This window comes from Lepidochelys olivacea, assembly GCF_965140295.1.
Source record: "Lepidochelys olivacea isolate rLepOli2 genome assembly, chromosome: 7".
NCBI lineage: Eukaryota > Metazoa > Chordata > Testudines > Cheloniidae > Lepidochelys > Lepidochelys olivacea.
Window position 1 is genome coordinate 54,178,749 of NC_140417.1, and position 17,247 is coordinate 54,195,995.

The 17,247-nt window shown below is 46.0% G+C and overlaps 1 protein-coding gene across 1 annotated transcript; it reads left to right on the top strand.

The window, feature by feature from the left end:
* The first annotated feature begins 5,761 nt into the window (after positions 1-5,761).
* On the top strand, positions 5,762-15,082 carry FUT11 (fucosyltransferase 11). Its single transcript, XM_084633905.1, has 3 exons — positions 5,762-6,527; positions 8,183-8,808; positions 13,274-15,082. The coding sequence occupies exons 1-3, from the start codon at positions 5,784-5,786 to the stop codon at positions 13,419-13,421; spliced, it is 1,518 nt and encodes a 505-aa protein (XP_084490031.1). The 5' UTR covers positions 5,762-5,783; the 3' UTR covers positions 13,422-15,082.
* Positions 15,083-17,247: the final 2,165 nt, after the last annotated feature.

The window sequence follows — 17,247 nt, forward strand, 5'->3', positions numbered from 1 at the left end:
TACACACATAGCTGGAAGTGCACTGGCGTGGCGACATTAGCAGCTTTTGCAATGCCACAAAGAACAGTGGATTGTGGTAGCTATCCCAGTGTGCAAGTGGCTGCAACATGCTTTTCAAATGGGGGGGGGGAGTGTGACAGGAAGTGTGTTGTGTGTGTGGGGGGGGGAAGAGAGTGGGTTTTGGGGAGGCTAAGAGCGTGTCAGCATGCTGTCTTGTAAATTGAGACAGCAGAAGACCTTCCTCCCCCCACCTCTCTCTCTCTCTCTCACACACACACAGCATTTCACAGTAATGGTTTGCTTTGTCCCAGAGCAGATAAGCAGCGGTTGTCAGAAATGGAGCTTTGAACCAGGATATCCGCATTCCTGCAGATTTCAAAACAATGAGAAGAGTGGCCACTTGACTTTGGAAGATTATGGGACGTTTCCGGAGGCCAATCACAGCGCAGTAATGCAACACCTCATTCAAACTGACGCCCGGGCATTTCAACTGGGGCACAGCAAGCTTTATGCTTCTCGTGGAGGTGGATTACCAGGAGCACTCCAGCCGTAAAGTCCGGGCACTCTACATGCCTTGCCAGTGTGGACGTGTCAGGGATTAGGGCGCCCAGGGCTGCTTTAATGCGCTCTAACTTGTAAGTGTAGCCAAGCCCTATAACTCATAACACAAAGGCGATACAAACATATAAAGAAGATTTTCATATTTGGGAAATAACATTTTTCCAGATATCTTACATGGTATATCTGGCCGATTACTTTGTGGGCGTTACCCCATAAGCCAACATTTGAAACAGATATAGAGCCAATACATATAACTTGAAATACAAAAATGATACATACATACAGGTAGCATAATCATAACCAGCAAATCTTAACCTTTTCATAGACACCTTACTTGACCTCCTTCATACAAGATTTGGTGCAACTATAGGATGCTGGTTGCAACAATGATCTATGTGGTCACAGTTCATGTCAATAACGTCACACCCTGGATCTCAGAGGCCTTCTCTTGTCATCACTTGTTTTTGATGTCACATAGCCTTCTTTGGACTTCAGCTTCGAGCAGGTGCTAGGCCTTGTGTTTTCATTGAATAGAGGAATCATTTTGCCAGTGACAGAATGCACTTCTTTTCTGTTGAATTAATGCTAGGATTTTCTCATTGTTTTCATCAAATCAGTCTTGGTGCTGATGATTGGAGTATCCTATGGTTTCAGCACATGCACTGTGAATGGTATTTTTAAGTTGATGCCAGTGCTCTTGAATGTCAATGACAATGTCAGGCAAGTTGGAGAGTTTCTCAGACACGTGTTGCTGGAACGTCTCTTAGCTGGCTTGGTCTTGAAGTGCTTTGACATTGTACTGCTTTGGTTTATTCTGGGTGTGTGCGGTGTTGTGGAGCAAGCTGCAGGCTTCTGACTGGATGGCCAGATCCAGTGGGATCACTCAACTCCATGGCCAAAACAAGAGATAGAAGACAATGAATTTCGCCATCTGGAATATCTACACCCTTCTGGACTCTCAGCACAGTGAATGCCCAGAAAGAACTTCCATAATTACCAGAGAACTGGCAAGACTCACCATTGATATTGCAGCCTTGAGTGAGACCCACTGGGCCAATGAGGGCCAATTAAAAGAGGATGGAGTTGGCTACTCCGTCTTTAGAAAAGGAAGGCCACCTGAAGAGAGACTAATTCACAGGATTGAGTTTGCCATCAAAAATAAGATTGCAAGTCAGCTTTTGGATCTTCCCATTGGTATCAGGAATATCTTATGATTCTTTGGCTCAAGCTCACTAACAACCACTATGCCAGGGTCATCAGTGCATATGCCCCAACTGTGGCGGGTTGGATCACAGAAACCCCCTTGGGTACTGCCAACTAATGTGCCAAGACTATTTCTGCCCCTGCTTTCCCTGCCCTCCTAGCTTGGGACTTCAGTGCCCTGCCTGGTTCGAGCCAGAACCGCTAGCCTGCTGCAAACCTAGACCCAGGTCTGAACCACGTCCACTAACAGCTGTAGGCTTAAACTGAAATCAACTTAAGACGTGTTCCTGTCTTTAACACTCTGATGCCCAACTCCCCATGGGGTCCAAACCCCAAATAAATCCATTTTACCCTGTATAAGCTTTATACAGGGTAAACTCATAAATTGTTCCGCTCTATCAGTGTTATAGAGGGTGTATGCACAGCTGTTTGCCCCCCCAGGTATTAATATATACTCTTGGTTAATTAGTAAAAAGTGATTTTATTAAATACAGACAGTAGGATTTAGTGGTTCCAAGTAATACAAGACAGAACAAAGTGAATTACCAAGCAAAATAAAATAGAACACGCAAGTCTAGTACAGTAATAAAACTGAATACAGATAAAATCTCACCCTCAGCGATGTTTCAATAAGTTTCTTTCACAGACTGGATGCCTTCCTAGTCTGGACACAATTCTTTCCCTTGGTACAGCCCTTGTTCCAGTTCATGACGGATGTCCCATTTGTTCTGTTCCACCCACTTATATATCTTCTGCATAAGGCAGGAATCCTTTGTCCCTCTGGGTTCCCACCCCTCCTTCTTAATGGAAAAGCACCAGGTTAAAGATGGATTCCAGTTCAGGTGCCATGATCACATGTCACTGTAAGACTTCATTACCCACTTGCCAGTCCACAGGTATACAAGAAGACTTACAAGTAAAACAGAGCCAGCTACAGTCAATTGTCCTGTTTAATGGGAACCATTAAGATTCCAAACCACCATTAATGGCCCACACTCTGCATAACTACAATAGGCCCTCAGAGTTATATTTCATATTTCTAGTTTCAGTTATAAGAGTGATACATTTATACAAATAGGATGACCACATGCAGTAGATTGTAAGCTTTGTAATGATACCTTACAAAAGACCTTTTGCATGAAGCATATTCTGGTTACATTATATTCACACTCATTAGCATATTTTTATAAAATCATATAGAGCGCAATGTCACACCAACAATCGATGATGATGACGACAACAAGGAGCAGCTTTATAGAGCTCTCAATGCAGTCCTTACAGCCCCACCTAAGGCAGACAAACTCATCCTCCTGGGAGATTTCAATGCCAGAATTAGACAGGACTTCCACCTCCGGAGCAGCACAGTAGGCAAAGAAGGGATGGGAGGGAAAAGTAAACCCCAAAGGTATTTTCCTCCTCAGCGACTGTGTGGAGCATGACCTGCTCATCACAAATAACATCTTTAGGCAGAGTAACAAATTTAAGACCACTTGGAAACATCCTTGGGCCAAACACTGGAACCTCCTTGATTATGTTATAGTCAAAGCCTGAGATTACACTGATGTCTGTAAAACATGAGCCATGAGAAGTACGGATCATTGTTGACCAGACCACCAATTAGTAATTAAGGGGTCTGGGGTTGGCAGACCATGATATACTAAAAACCACAGACTCAGGGCAACACTCGTTTCATGCCTCATTACAACAATTTGTAACACACACTTGCCTGCTAATGGCTCCTTTCAAGCCCCTTTTGCATAACAGTCTAACCTTCATTATCCACTGCAGTGCTTAGTGACAACACGACCTATACCAATGGAAGAGCTTCTCCCGTTGGTGTGGGTACTCTGCCTCCCTAAGAGGTGGTCGCTATGTTAACAGGAGAAGCCCCCCTGTCAACATAGTGCTATCTAAACTTGGAGTTAGGTTGGTATAACTGTGGTGCTCAGGGTGTGGATTTTCCATACCACTAAGTGACATACTGACATAAATTTGTAGCATAGACCAGGGCTCAGATTTCCTTCCCCAAACCTGAAGAAGAGCTTGGTGTAGCTCCAATGCTTGTATCTAAAGATGATTACCTTGCCCATGATGTCTCTTTCATAGCCTGGGACCAACCCCGTATGTTCATGCAAGAGTCTCTCTGACGCCAGTCAGTTTTGTCATGAACCACCTCAACTTCTGCTATACCCTTTTTCCCTATGGGGGTGGGTGGATGTGAGTGACAGAGGGACTATAATGGCCACACACTATGCAAATGCTACAGGGCCATGTGCCCATAGGCTGGAGATCTTGATGATGGATGGCCTTGGCCAGACTACCACCTTTCCCTTGCCAGCGTGAGCCCTGCTGTCACCGCCTGGCATGGGATCCATTGAGCATGCAGGCTGGGTTGGGGCTAGCTGTCTGGCTTCCTAATGTCACAGCATTGGCATGGGCAATTTGGTCCTGGCTGCTGCTGAGCGAATGGCACCAGGATGCTGCCTGTGCTGGGCTATGAGGCGATCCTATTTCTCCTGTTGTATCTGGGGAGGAACCTACATCCAGCTTCTCATGGCCCAGCCAGGCTTAACCTGTGAAGGCAAGGGGCCATCCCTCAGCACTGGTGTGGGTTGCAGGCTGTGCAGGGAACGATGGCTCAACTGATCTGCTGAACTTGGCATAGACAGGCCACACCTGGACAGGGAGCGAGGAGGGACGGGAGGGAGGGGCGGGCAGGCAGGCACCAAGATGGATAAATTGTGGATAAATTGGAGAGAGTTGTGGATAAATTGGAGAGAGTCCAGCGAAGGGCAACAAAAATGATTAGGGGACTGGAACACATGAGTTATGAGGAGAGGCTGAGGGAGCTGGGATTGTTTAGCCTGCAGAAGAGAAGAATGAGGGGGGATTTGATAGCTGCTTTCAACTACCTGAAAGGGGGTTCCAAAGAGGATGGCTCTAGACTGTTCTCAATGGTAGCAGATGACAGAACGAGGAGTAATGGTCTCAAGTTGCAGTGGGGGAGGTTTAGATTGGATATTAGGAAAAACTTTTTCACTAAGAGGGTGGTGAAACACTGGAATGCGTTACCTAGGGAGGTGGTAGAATCTCCTTCCTTAGAGGTTTTTAAGGTCAGGCTTGACAAAGCCCTGGCTGGGATGATTTAACTGGGAATTGGTCCTGCTTTGAGCAGGGGGTTGGACTAGATGACCTTCTGGGGTCCTTTCCAACCCTGATATTCTATGATTCTATGGGGCTGCCCCGAATGCCTGAGCAGGCACCACAGCTAAGGTTGCCAACCCTTCCAGTTTTGCTGGGAGTCTCCCAATATGGATCTCTATCTCCCAGAGGTGACTGAAGCCAAACAGGGAGATTTTAGGCTGCTAAAAGTCCACCGGGGCTAACGCAGGCTCCCTGCCTGCCCTGGCCCCATACTGCTTCCGGAAGCAGCTAGCACATCCCTGTGGCCCCTGGGGAAGGGGAGGCGAGGCAGGGGGAGGGTGTCTGCATACTGCCCCCACCCTGAACGCCAGCTCCACAGCTCCTGGTAGCCAGGAACTGTGGCCAATGAGAGCTGCGGGGGCGCTGCCTGCAGGTAGAGGTAGTGTCCAGAGCCGCCCCAGTAGCCACAGAGACGGGCCAGCTACTTCTGGGAGCGGCTTGGGGCAGGTCAGGCACAGGAGCCTGCCTTAGCCCTGCTGCGCCGCTGACTGGGAGTCGCCCCAGGTAAGCGCCGCCTGGCCGGAGCCTGAACCCCCAGCCCTGAACCCCCTCCTGGAGCTTGCACCCTGCGCCCCTTCTCCTACCCCAGCCTGGCGAAAATGAGTGCGGCTGGAGCAAGAGCGAGCGCCGGAAGGAACGGGGCGGGGCCTTAGAGAAGGGGCGGGGCCAGGGACAGGGTGTTTGGGTTTGTGATTGGACAGTTGGCAACCCTGGCACAGCACAGTTGGGCTGGAGAGCGCAGGGACGGACTGAGGGGAGGGGGGCTAGCAGCGGGGGGAGGGGGGTTGGCAGGCGCCCGCGCGGAACCGCCAGCCATGGGCGTTCGGGGCGGCGGGCAGGGCCGGGCGTCCCGGCTGCGCTGTTGCCTTGCAGCGAGCTTGGTGCTGGCGGTGCTGGCCGCGGGGGCCGGGCCGCTCGCAGCCGGAGAGTGGGAGCCGGCGGAGGGGCCGCCCGAGCCCCGCGGCCGCTCCCCTTTCCAGCCCAGCACAGGCCTGCCCCCGGTGGAGTTCGGGGCGGTGGTCGCGGCCTCGTACCGGGGCCCTGGGAACGGCGACACCCGCCGCAACCGGGAGCTGCCCATCCTGCTGTGGTGGAGCCCGGGCCTCTTCCCGCACTTCCCGGGGGACACGGAGCGCATCGACTGCGCGCGCCGCTCCTGCCTGGTGACCCGGCGCCGGCGCGTGGCGCTGCACCGGCGCACCAAGGCCGTTATCTTCTACGGGACGGACTTCCGGGCCTACGAGGCCCCGCTGCCGCGCCTGCCCCACCAGACCTGGGCGCTGTTCCACGAGGAGTCCCCCATGAACAACTACCTGCTCTCCCACCGGCCCGGCATCCGCCTCTTCAACTACACCGCCACCTTCCGGAGGGAGTCGGACTATCCCCTGACCCTGCAGTGGCTGCCCAGCCTGGCCTACCTGCGCCGGGCCGCCCTGCCGCTGGCGGAAAAGGAGCGGTGGCGCCAGCAGGGCTATGCCCCGGTGCTGTACATGCAGTCCCACTGCGACGTCCCTTCCGACAGGGACAGATACGTGCGGGAGCTCATGAAACACATCCAGGTAACTGCTCGGGCTCCTGCGGGGCAGGCAGCGAGAGGAGTGGGGGAGACGCTCCATGCTTAATTTGTGCCAGGGCTGAGCCCCGGTACCGCCAGGCTTGGCCGTTCTTAGCCCTGGCACCTCTGGGCTTGCTGCATGAGTTACGAATGTGTAAAAATTGCTTGAGCTCCAGCGCCTCTGTCATTACAAGTTAAACCCTGGAGACACAAGAGGGGCTGATAGCTATGATTGTCTGTGGGGACTGAGTAAACTTGAGTTAGTAACCTGGTTGACATGAGGGGGAGCAGTCTAGACCCTCAGGCTGAAGAAAAAATGCTGAGGTCTAGCCTACCTGGCATTGAGCATCCCATATCTGACCTCATACTGATGAAGTAATTGGGCTGTAATGGGAAGGGAAGCACACTGAGGACCTGCCTGAGGGTAAAACTAGTTGTCTTATTGTCAAAATCAGGTTTCAGAGTAACAGCCGTGTTAGTCTGTATTCGCAAAAAGAAAAGGAGGACTTGTGGCACCTTAGAGACTAACCAATTTATTAGAGCATAAGCTTTCGTGAGCTACAGCTCAGATGCATCTGAGGAAGTGAGCTGTAGCTCACGAAAGCTTATGCTCTAATAAATTGGTTAGTCTCTGAGGTGCCACAAGTCCTCCTTTTCTTTTTGTCAAAATCAGGGTCACCCTATGAGATTAAATAATGCATAAACATTCTTGCCAGCAATCATGTTAGCTGAACACAGTTTAGCTGTACTTGTAAACAAGGAGAAATAATGTTCAGCACTTGTTCAATTATAGAATTACTAACCACTGTGTTTGGACAGGATTACATCTTGTATTGTAGGCCTAAGATCTGCTGTTAAACTCAGTTTTTGAGACTGTATGCAGTGTTGTTGTAACTGTGTCTGTCCCAGGAGATCAGACACCAACTTCTGTTGATGAGATAGACAAGCTTTCGAGCTACACAGAGCTTTTCAAGTGTGGGAAAGGTACTCTGAGCGTCACAGACCCAGCTAAATACAAGGTGGAACAGATTGTTTAACATACCTAGTTAGCACATATTCTAAGGGACCTTTCGAGGTGGAGTGTCCCGTTAACTCCTCTGCAGTCATAGGATAAAAAAGGGGGGTTAGTGGGTTACAGATTGATATGGATTAATTGATGTCTATACAGCATTTGGGAAGTGCTGTGATAGTATTATGTTAAGAAAAAAATTACAGGAAAAATGAGCCTCATCCCCTTCCTCACCAACTCCTGTTCTGCATTGCCCACTACATAAATGTACCGTTTTTTAACGTTTCTACTTCTCCAAGTTTTTCTGCATCTTGTGTCTGTTGGCTGTGGTTAAACATCTGAGGCACAGTTCTGCTGCAGGACACAAGGAGGTGCCATTGACTTTCAGAATTCCTCTTAACCTGTTGGGAAAGGAATTGAGTGCTTGGAAGAGGAAGGAGAGTTGAAATGTAAAAATATTCTCCAATGAATATTAGATATTTTAGAATTTTTTGGCTTACTCCACTTGTTGAGAAGGAACATGTTGGAATGAGAGGCCAAGCTCAGATTCTTAGGAACTGGTCAGAAGGAATCATATAAGGAAACTGTCCACTGAAAATAAGCTTAAAACAGAGAAATTACTTTTGTAAAGATGATTATTACTATTTTAGGTAGACTCCTATGGTAAATGCCTGAATAACCGAGAGCTTCCCAGTGAGAGGCTGAGGGACACTTCTACAGCCACAACAGAGGATTCTGAATTCATGACCTTTATCTCCAGGTACAAGTTTCATCTTGCCATGGAGAATGCCATATGCAATGACTACATGACCGAGAAGCTGTGGCGTCCAATGCATTTGGGTGCCATCCCTGTATACCGAGGCTCCCCATCTGTGCGGGACTGGATGCCTGATGACCTCTCCATCATCCTCGTGGATGATTTTGGAAGCCCCCAAGAACTAGCACAGTTCCTTGACTTCCTGGACAGGAATGGAGAGGAGTATTTGAAATATCTAGAGTATAAGAAGCCAGGAGGCATTACGAACCAGTTTCTGCTGGAGAACATGGAGAGACGTGAGTGGGGAGTGAATGACATGACTTTGCCCAATTACCTGAATGGCTTTGAGTGTTTCATCTGTGACAGGGAGAACATCCGAGTCGCTGGTGAGAGGGATCATAAGAAATCTCGTGGGAAAGTGCCAGCTCCTGAACCCCACATAGCTCAGTTCACACACATGGGATGTCCCATGCCAGCCCCTGGCTTTGGAAACATTGAGGATCTCTCTGCAGGAGACAGGTATTTTATGAATGTTGTTTTTACAAAATCATTTTTTTTAAAAGCCCAATTAATACAGGTTTGTATAATACTTTTTCACCCTGAAGGATCCCAAAATGCTTCTCAAACTACATATGTAGAGCAGCCCTGAAATGTATGACACCCCTGAGGTGGAAGCAAGAGTCCTGTATGCTGTGTACAGCCATGTGGGGGGAATTCGTAAAGAGCATTGGTTAGTGGTTAAAGCAAGGGTTTGACCTATCAGAACAGGACGATTGGGCTCCGTCCCTGCTTTTCCACAATGCTGGTGAAAGGTACTGGACTGGCAGTCCTAAAGGCTGGAGACTTCTGTCCACAGGCCAGATTCAGCATGGGCAGAGGCAGTGTAAGCTTCCCTCCACTTTACCAGCAATGTAACTCAAATCTGTTCTGAAGCAACCACTGCTAGTTGTGAGAAACATTTAAATTTCCACAGTCCATTTAGTCCTTTGTGACAGGTTTCAGATTGGTGGCCATGTTAGTCTGTATCAGCAAAAAAAAACAAAACCGAGTACTTGTGGCACCTTAAAGACTAACCAATTTATTTGGGCATGAGCTTTCGTGAGCTACAGCTCACTTCATCAGATGCATACCGTGGAAACTGCAGAAGACATTATATACACACAGAGACCATGAAACAATACCTCCTCCCACCCCACTGTCCTGCTGGTAATAGCTTATCTAAAGTAATCATCAAGTTGGGCCATTTCCAGCACAAATCCAGGTTTTCTCACCCTCCGCCCCCCCCCCCCCCCCCCCCACACACACACACAAACTCACTCTCCTGCTGGTAATAGCCCATCCAAAGTGACCACTCTCTTCACAATGTGTATGATAATCAAGGTGGGCCATTTCCTGCACAAATCCAGGTTCTCTCACTGCCTCACACCTCACCAGCACAAGTTGGAAATGGCCCAACTTGATGATCACTTTAGATAAGCTATTACCAGCAGGAGAGTGAGTTTGTGTGTGTATGGGGGTGGGGGGGGTGAGAGAACCTGGATTTGTGCTGGAAATGGCCCACCTTGATTATCATGCACATTGTAGGGAGAGTGGTCACTTTGGATGGGATATTACCAGCAGGAGAGTGAGTTTGTGTGGGGGGGGGGGGGGGCGGAGGGTGAGAAAACCTGGATTTGTGCTGGAAATGGCCCAACTTGATGATTACTTTAGATAAGCTATTACCAGCAGGACCCGGGGGGGAGGAGGTATTGTTTCATGGTCTCTGTGTGTATATAGAAAAAAGAAAAGGAGTATTTGTGGCACCTTAGAGACTAACCAATTTATTAGAGCATAAGCTTTCATGAGCTACAGCTCACTTCATTAAAGCTTATGCTCTAATAAATTGGTTAGTCTCTAAGGTGCCACAAGTACTCCTTTTCTTTTTGCGAATACAGACTAACACGGCTGTTACTCTGAAACCTGTGTGTATATAATGTCTTCTGCAGTTTCCACGGTATGCGTCCGATGAAGTGAGCTGTAGCTCACGAAAGCTCATGCTCAAATAAATTGGTTAGTCTCTAAGGTGCCACAAGTACTCCTTTTCTTTTTGCGAATACAGACTAACACGGCTGTTACTCTGAAACCTATGATTATGTAACCAATTATATCCCACCGTCTTAATTAGTTTACACCCAGCAAAATTAATTATACAGCAGACAGGAACAATCACAGAACCAGACAGAGATTATACAGACAAACAATAGCAAAGTGGGAACTATAATGACAAAACAATACAGAAGTGAGGATTTCACATCCCAGCTATTGATAAGTGAGTTCTTGCCAGACAGGATGCTATCAAACTAAGTTTCCTTTTACATCTTCTAGGCACTTCCCTTTCTCTGGAGGTGATAGGCACTATCGGGACAGGATTGTATTCCTAACAGCCCAATAGCACCTTCTTTCAATGTGATTAGTTTGGAATGTGAGGATGTGACCGGTTGCTTCCCAGCTTATGGCTGCCTCTGTTGCTTAGCCAAAGATCTTAGCCTAAGCACAGGGCCTCAGACTGTCACAGTAAGAGAAGGACCTTACACAGGCAGACAGTGATTTTGATTCTTTCTTTTATACCCCTAACTAGCCAAGTGATAAGAATACACCTAAAGTCTTAGAATATAGGCCTTTACAGACAGGTCTGAATATCTATATCCTAACAAGTGACATTACTGATAATGGGAAAACAAATTCTATTGGTCTAGAATGTACATACACATTTGAATGTTCACAAAGAATATTTCTCTGACCACACTGTACACTTCCTTTGGGACTTTTGTACTATATATGTGAGGATTGCTTCTGGGCAACACAGCCTTGAAGGTTTCTTCATCCTGTGATGAGTAGAATTGATGCCAGAAGTGCTGTACTCATTATCTTGGGGGGGGGGGGGGAAGACAAATGAATGTGGCATTGTGGATGAGCAGTAAGTACTGCGTAGCTGATATGGGCAGGTTTGAAATGGCATCCCACTCAGTTTTTTTGGCCAGAATCTGTGGTAGTCTTGCTTGGCTGAGGAGGGAACATGTTCCATGAGAGGCTGAATGTTAGGGATCATCAAGAACAACCTGCCAGGTTTAGCTAGTCATGGAACGACCTCAGTGACAACTTACATGAAGCTTTGGCGTACTCTGTCACAGTATGAATGGGAGAGGAGGTGCTCCACATGACCATGAATGGGAAGGGAGCTGCCATACACACACTTTATGTTAAGATGTAGTCCATGCTATGACAAAGTTTGAGAACCTTAGTATACCCCCCCAACCGCCCCCCCCCCAAAAAAACTGAGTAACTGGAAGGCTCAGGGGATTGATGGGATTCAAAGCCTTTCCTCTCTTGATTACTAATTCAAATACAGCCTAGGCTTCTTATGACCAAAAGCTGTTCCCATCTGATAGCTGTTTAGTGTTTGCTATGACTTGTGGTCTCACCCCATCTCCAGTTATCGCTATATGGGCCATAGAGAGCTACTTCGATGCTCCTAGAGGTGGTCATTCCAGGTTAGGATTATGTGCAAGGTTTTATTTTATTAGAGGACTACATTCTCCAAGGCTGTTGATGTTACCCTAACACTAAATTCACAAACACAAAATCTAAACAAGTTCCAAAGCCAGTAGTGAGGTGTTGTGGTTTCTGAAGGGAATTTACGTAGCAGATTTCTTAGGATACATTTAGAGCTGGGGTTCTCAAACGGGGTCATGAGGTTATTACATGGGGGTCACAAACACCTGCATGAAAGAGCAACTGCTATACAGTATATAATTTAAATCTAGCATTTTAGAAAATTACACACCCATTTCTGTTGCAATGTACTGTATTTACTTCAGAAGTATTGTAAACATATAATGCAGTGATTGTTGTTCCTAAACAAAGTGTATTTTTTTTTTATCCCCACCGCTTTAAGGAAATGGAACTCTGGGGATTGTAGTATCATGTGCACAGATTTGTTGTTTTGAGACTAAAAGGATGGTACTGAGACAACATTGGAGGGCTTGATTGTTCAGCAGCTGAAGAGCTGCATTAAACCGCAGACCAATCAGAACACTGAGATTGGCCAAAAAAAAAAAAAAAAGGGGCAGTAATTTATAATTTAACAATCAGACACACTGGCAGGGGCAGTGCTGGGAGGGGTGGCTTGCAGGGGCTATAGCCACCCCAAAATTTGCTTTAGTCCCTGCTCCCCTTAGCCATGTCTCCAAGTGCAAAGGTCAAATGTGACACAGAAGTAAGGGTGGCATAGTGTGGCATTGCCACCCTTACTTCTGCAGTTCTGCACTGCTGGTGGCTGTGCTGCCTTCAGAGTTGGATGCCCGGCCAGCAGCTGCCGCTCTCCAGCCACCCAGCTCTGAAGGCAGCGCCTGCTGCCAGCAGCAGCACAGAAGTAAAGGTGGCAATCATAGAATCATAGAATAACAGGGTTGGAAGGGACCTCAGGAGGTCATCTAGTCCAAACTCCTGCTCAAAGCAGAACCAATCCCCAATTTTTGCCCCAGTTCCGTAAATGGCCCCCTCAAGGATTGAACTTACAACCCTGGGTTTAGCAGGCCAATGCTCAAACCACTAAGTCTGCTTTGACAAAGTTTCTTTGTGCTCATTCCCAGTATGAAACAGTAACTAGTTAAAAAAAATAATTTATAAAAAATAATTAAATAAAAATGTGTGATAAATTGAGCACTTAAAAATAGTTTGTTTTTAATTTATAGGGTGGGGTTGCACTCAGAGGTTTGCTTTGTGAAAGGGGTCACCAATAGAAAGTGTTTGAGAATCACTGATTGAGAGGGAGAGAGAGAGCACAGTGGCTCAGTAATTCCAATATTTAATAGTGAACTTCCCCAACCTCTGTCCTTCATAGTCCTCTCTTAGGTGAGAGAGGAATTCAGTCTTATTGTTGGTTCAGCTTCAGACCCCGTCACTTTCTAATGGCTTGTTGCGCTTTCCCTCTTCTATGTTTCAGCTGGAAGGAGATGTGGCTACAGGATTATTGGCAGAGTCTTGATCAGGGTGAGGCTCTCACCACCATGATTCACCATAACGAATCTCATCAGGGAAGATTTTGGGATTATATGCATGAGATCTTCGTGAAGAGGACCAGACAGCAATGACCATCATCATGAGCACTGGTTCAGTGTTACACAGAAGGCTGGGAGGGTAGGGACTTTTACCTGTCTCCGAAGACACTCTCTTAGAATGCAAGAGGAATTGCTCATCTTGTATCTCATTCTAACTTTGGAGACCTTCCCTTCATGGGATCTGAGGACAGTCAGTCTCTGATCAGGCTTGAGTTCACCACACACACACACTACTTCAGCAGTGGATTCCCATCCCTGTTCTGGAGGCACCGTCTTCTGGGGTCAGAGAAGAATTCAGTCTCTTTGTGCTTTCAGTGTAATTTCCTCTGACCAAAAAAGTATTACACTTTGTGCCAAATGACTTGGAACATGGGCCTGTTGAGGCTGAACTGAGGTGTCCTAAGCTTGTTTCATTTCAGGAATTTAATTCCACATATTCAGTATTATTTTTATAAAGGCTTTTTATTTCACTAGGCACTTATCCCTCCCGTTAAGATGGGTGTTTTTTTAAAATCAGGGATACTAGTAAATGCCTGGCTTTTATGAACAAGTAATTTTTCCAGTGCGGAAATTATGATAGATTATATCTGGGGAGAAGGGTTATGCCTTATGAAACTTCAGTGATAAAGCATTCCCTCTTCAAGTGAATATGCCTCAAACATAGTAAATTTCGGGAAGTTTTTTCCCTTCCCCTCCCCTCCATCAAAGAGTTCACTTCTGTTAAATGATGACAATCTTAGTGGTCTTGGCAAAAACATCATTTCAGATGTGGTATTTCTTACTCCTGTAAATCTCATAATGATCAGGATATGAAAAGAACGCTGCAATTTATACCCCCACACTGTGTGGGCATGAGCACATGTGCGATTTACATGCTGTGTGAGTCCAATTCACTATTTATCCTGTGTTCTGTGAACTAATGACAACTGATCTTAGATCAGCCCTCTAACCCAGTAGTTCTCAAACTTTTTTTTTTTTCACGGATCACTTGAAAATTGCTGAGAGTCTCCGCGGACCACTTAATGATCTTTCCAAATATTGTTTGTACCGTTAGCTAACTATTGTAAAGTGCTTTGGATAAAAATTCTATATAAAAAACAAACTTAATAAACTTTTTTTATTGTTCTACAGATAAAAACACACAACTCCTATTTTAATAGCATTAGTCTTACCTTTCTAATGTGATGATGTGCCCTCTCTCCCCTGCCGCAGCAGCCCTAGAGCTGGAAAAAGTTGCCTCTTTCTCTGGCCGCCGCAGCCCCTCTTCTCACCCCACTGCCCCCTCCCACTTACCCCCTATTCCTCCCAAGGCCACCACCTCACCTTACATGTGTGTCTTCTCCAGGGTCCAGGTACCTAATTAGTGGAGCCATGCCTGCGCGGCTCCACTAATTAGGTGTGTGGCCCTTCATTCTTTCATGTGCAGCAACCCAGGCACGCCCCTTAGAGGGAACTTTTCACGGACCACCTGAATGGAGCTCGTGGACGACTGGTGGTCCGCGGACCACAGTCTGAAAATCCCCCCTCAGTCTTTTCTCAGAGGCAACATATCCAGCTTCCTAAACCTCCTCTCAAAGGTCCCATTTTTAAAATAATGTAGTCTTCATGTCACTTTCTTCTGAACACTCTTGTTTGTCTTTTTTTAAAGGAATTTAGAATTGAACCATAGCCATAATCAGTGCGGATGAAAGTGGAATAATGTTTTACATTTATTACTGCTATTAATACAACCTCTTTTACAACAGCATTGTATTGTTGACTTGTTTAAATTATCATCCATTATGGTGACTAGATGCTGTCTTGTGCCTATATGCAGTGTATCTTTGCTCTGTTTTTGTGCAGTTGATTAATCCTTCATAGATGTGTTTCTCTGCAGTTATCTCGCTTGTTTAGCCCTTTTTTCAGTTTATCAATAGAGTATTTTAATTCCGTTCTCCAAACTATCTACACTCCTTCCTAGCTTCATATAATCAGAATTTATTTCGCTTGCTCTTGTTGCCATCTTCCAAGTCCCTAATGAAAGTATTAATAGTGCTGGACCCGGAACAGACCTCTAAGGAACATCAGACAGCATCTCTTCCTAACTTGACATTAAATCATTGATAATTGGTGATCAATTTTTTTCATCCAGTTCAGTCATTTTATGTAAATTCCATCTAATCTGTTTTTTTAAGGGACTGCCACATGGAATCATATCAGACGCTTTACTAAAATGGAGATATGTTCTGTTTTTTTTATTTAGCAGCTAAACTTATTATCCAGTCACACACACACTTAGCATGATTTGTGTAACAAACTCATGTTGCCTACCATTTTTCACCTTTTTTTTCTTAGGTGTCTACAAATCCTCTGCCTCCTTAATTCTTCCAACAATTCAGCAGGGCCTTGCCTGCCTCCATAAGATCTCAAAAATAATAGCCACTTCTAATACCACTTCTGCCAGTTACTAGAGTTGAGAATTTCCCTGGGCCCTGCTTATTGAATGTATTAAGTAATTCTGCCTTGTGGCCTTTCCCTTTCCTTTTAACTAGTACTGCATTAAATCTTCTGTTAGTGTTGTGGTTTTTTTTACTGAAGACTGAAGAATTTCTTTTTGTCCTCCCCTGCTTTAAGCGAGGGACCTAAACACACTCTTTAGCCATCCATTTGCTTCTTATCCAGCATACTTTTGCATCCTTTAGTAATAGCCTCTCATGTTATGTCTTTGGCTCCAATTTATCCCTGCATCTGCCTTACTGTCCCTGATCTTATCTCCTGTGATTTCTCACTCAAACTCATATATACTTGTTTTTAGGGAGAAAATCCACTTCTGTCTTCTGTTACAATGGAACAGACCTTGTAGCAGACCTACTATGGTTCTGCTGCATAGGCCATGGGGCAGATTTTGGGATGGGTGTCAGCTCTATTCATTGGATCTGCAACCACTGCACAGTGTGAACCCCATTCTCTGAGACTCCCTTTGCATCCCTATGCAGCAAGGTTTTGGGGTATGGAGGCAGAGGGGTAGGCATGGAAAGAAGCAAGACAGTTGCAGATCCACTATCCAATGTGGACCCACCAGTCATCACTCCATGTAGGGTAGGGATGTGGGAGCAGCAGCAGGATTAACTGCGGCCTTAAGGTTGCAGTAATGGCTGCATAGTGATTCAGCTTCTACTCAGCAGCTTGGTGAGATTGAATTCCTTCCATCTGCATGGGTCTGTCCCCAAGAAATGACTCCCTTCACAAAACCTGGGTATTCTGGTGCAGATTTGATTCAAGTCTATAATACAAATCCATGTGCACTAATTTTTTCCTTTTCACTTCGGTCTTGCAACTGTTAACTTTTTGTGGTTGTCTCTTAGCATTGAAAACATCCACTCCAGTCCCCTTGAGAAAACATTTTGCAGAAGAATTCTGCCACTCAGTAACCTAACTTGATGGGCATAGGCATCAAAGCATTACAAACCGTGCATTGCAGGAAGTCATAATTACCGACACATGTAAATGTATTGACAGTATTTGGTCAAGCAATTAGTTGACTAATTTGCTTTTGTAGATTCAGTTACATACTTTGATATGACCAGGCGTACTAAATTCCTGTTGCACAGCTCTCCTTTAGGCTTCAAATAATTTCTTCACTCTCATGTGTCAGGTGGTGATTCCCCTCCTCCCCCATTTTAATTTTGTATGTGCCTTAAGTGAAGTATCCAAATAATGAAATGAGGCAAAAAACAGCCACTCACATTAAATCGTACAGGGAGTGGAATATGGGAGGGATCAGCAAGGAAAGCTACCTTATTGAGGTCAGAACATGTAGGGATGAAGTGAGACAGGCTAAAAGTCAAGTAGAGTTGGACCTTGCAAAGGGAATTAAAAC

Excerpts from the sequence above, each read along its gene's own strand:
- FUT11 (XM_084633905.1), top strand. The coding sequence starts at position 5,784 with ATGGGCGTTCGGGGCGGCGGGCAGGGCCGGGCGTCCCGGCTGCGCTGT. Across the intron at positions 6,528-8,182 it reads AGCTCATGAAACACATCCAG|GTAGACTCCTATGGTAAATG; the intron begins GTAACTGCTCGG and ends TTACTATTTTAG. Across the intron at positions 8,809-13,273 it reads GATCTCTCTGCAGGAGACAG|CTGGAAGGAGATGTGGCTAC; the intron begins GTATTTTATGAA and ends TCTATGTTTCAG.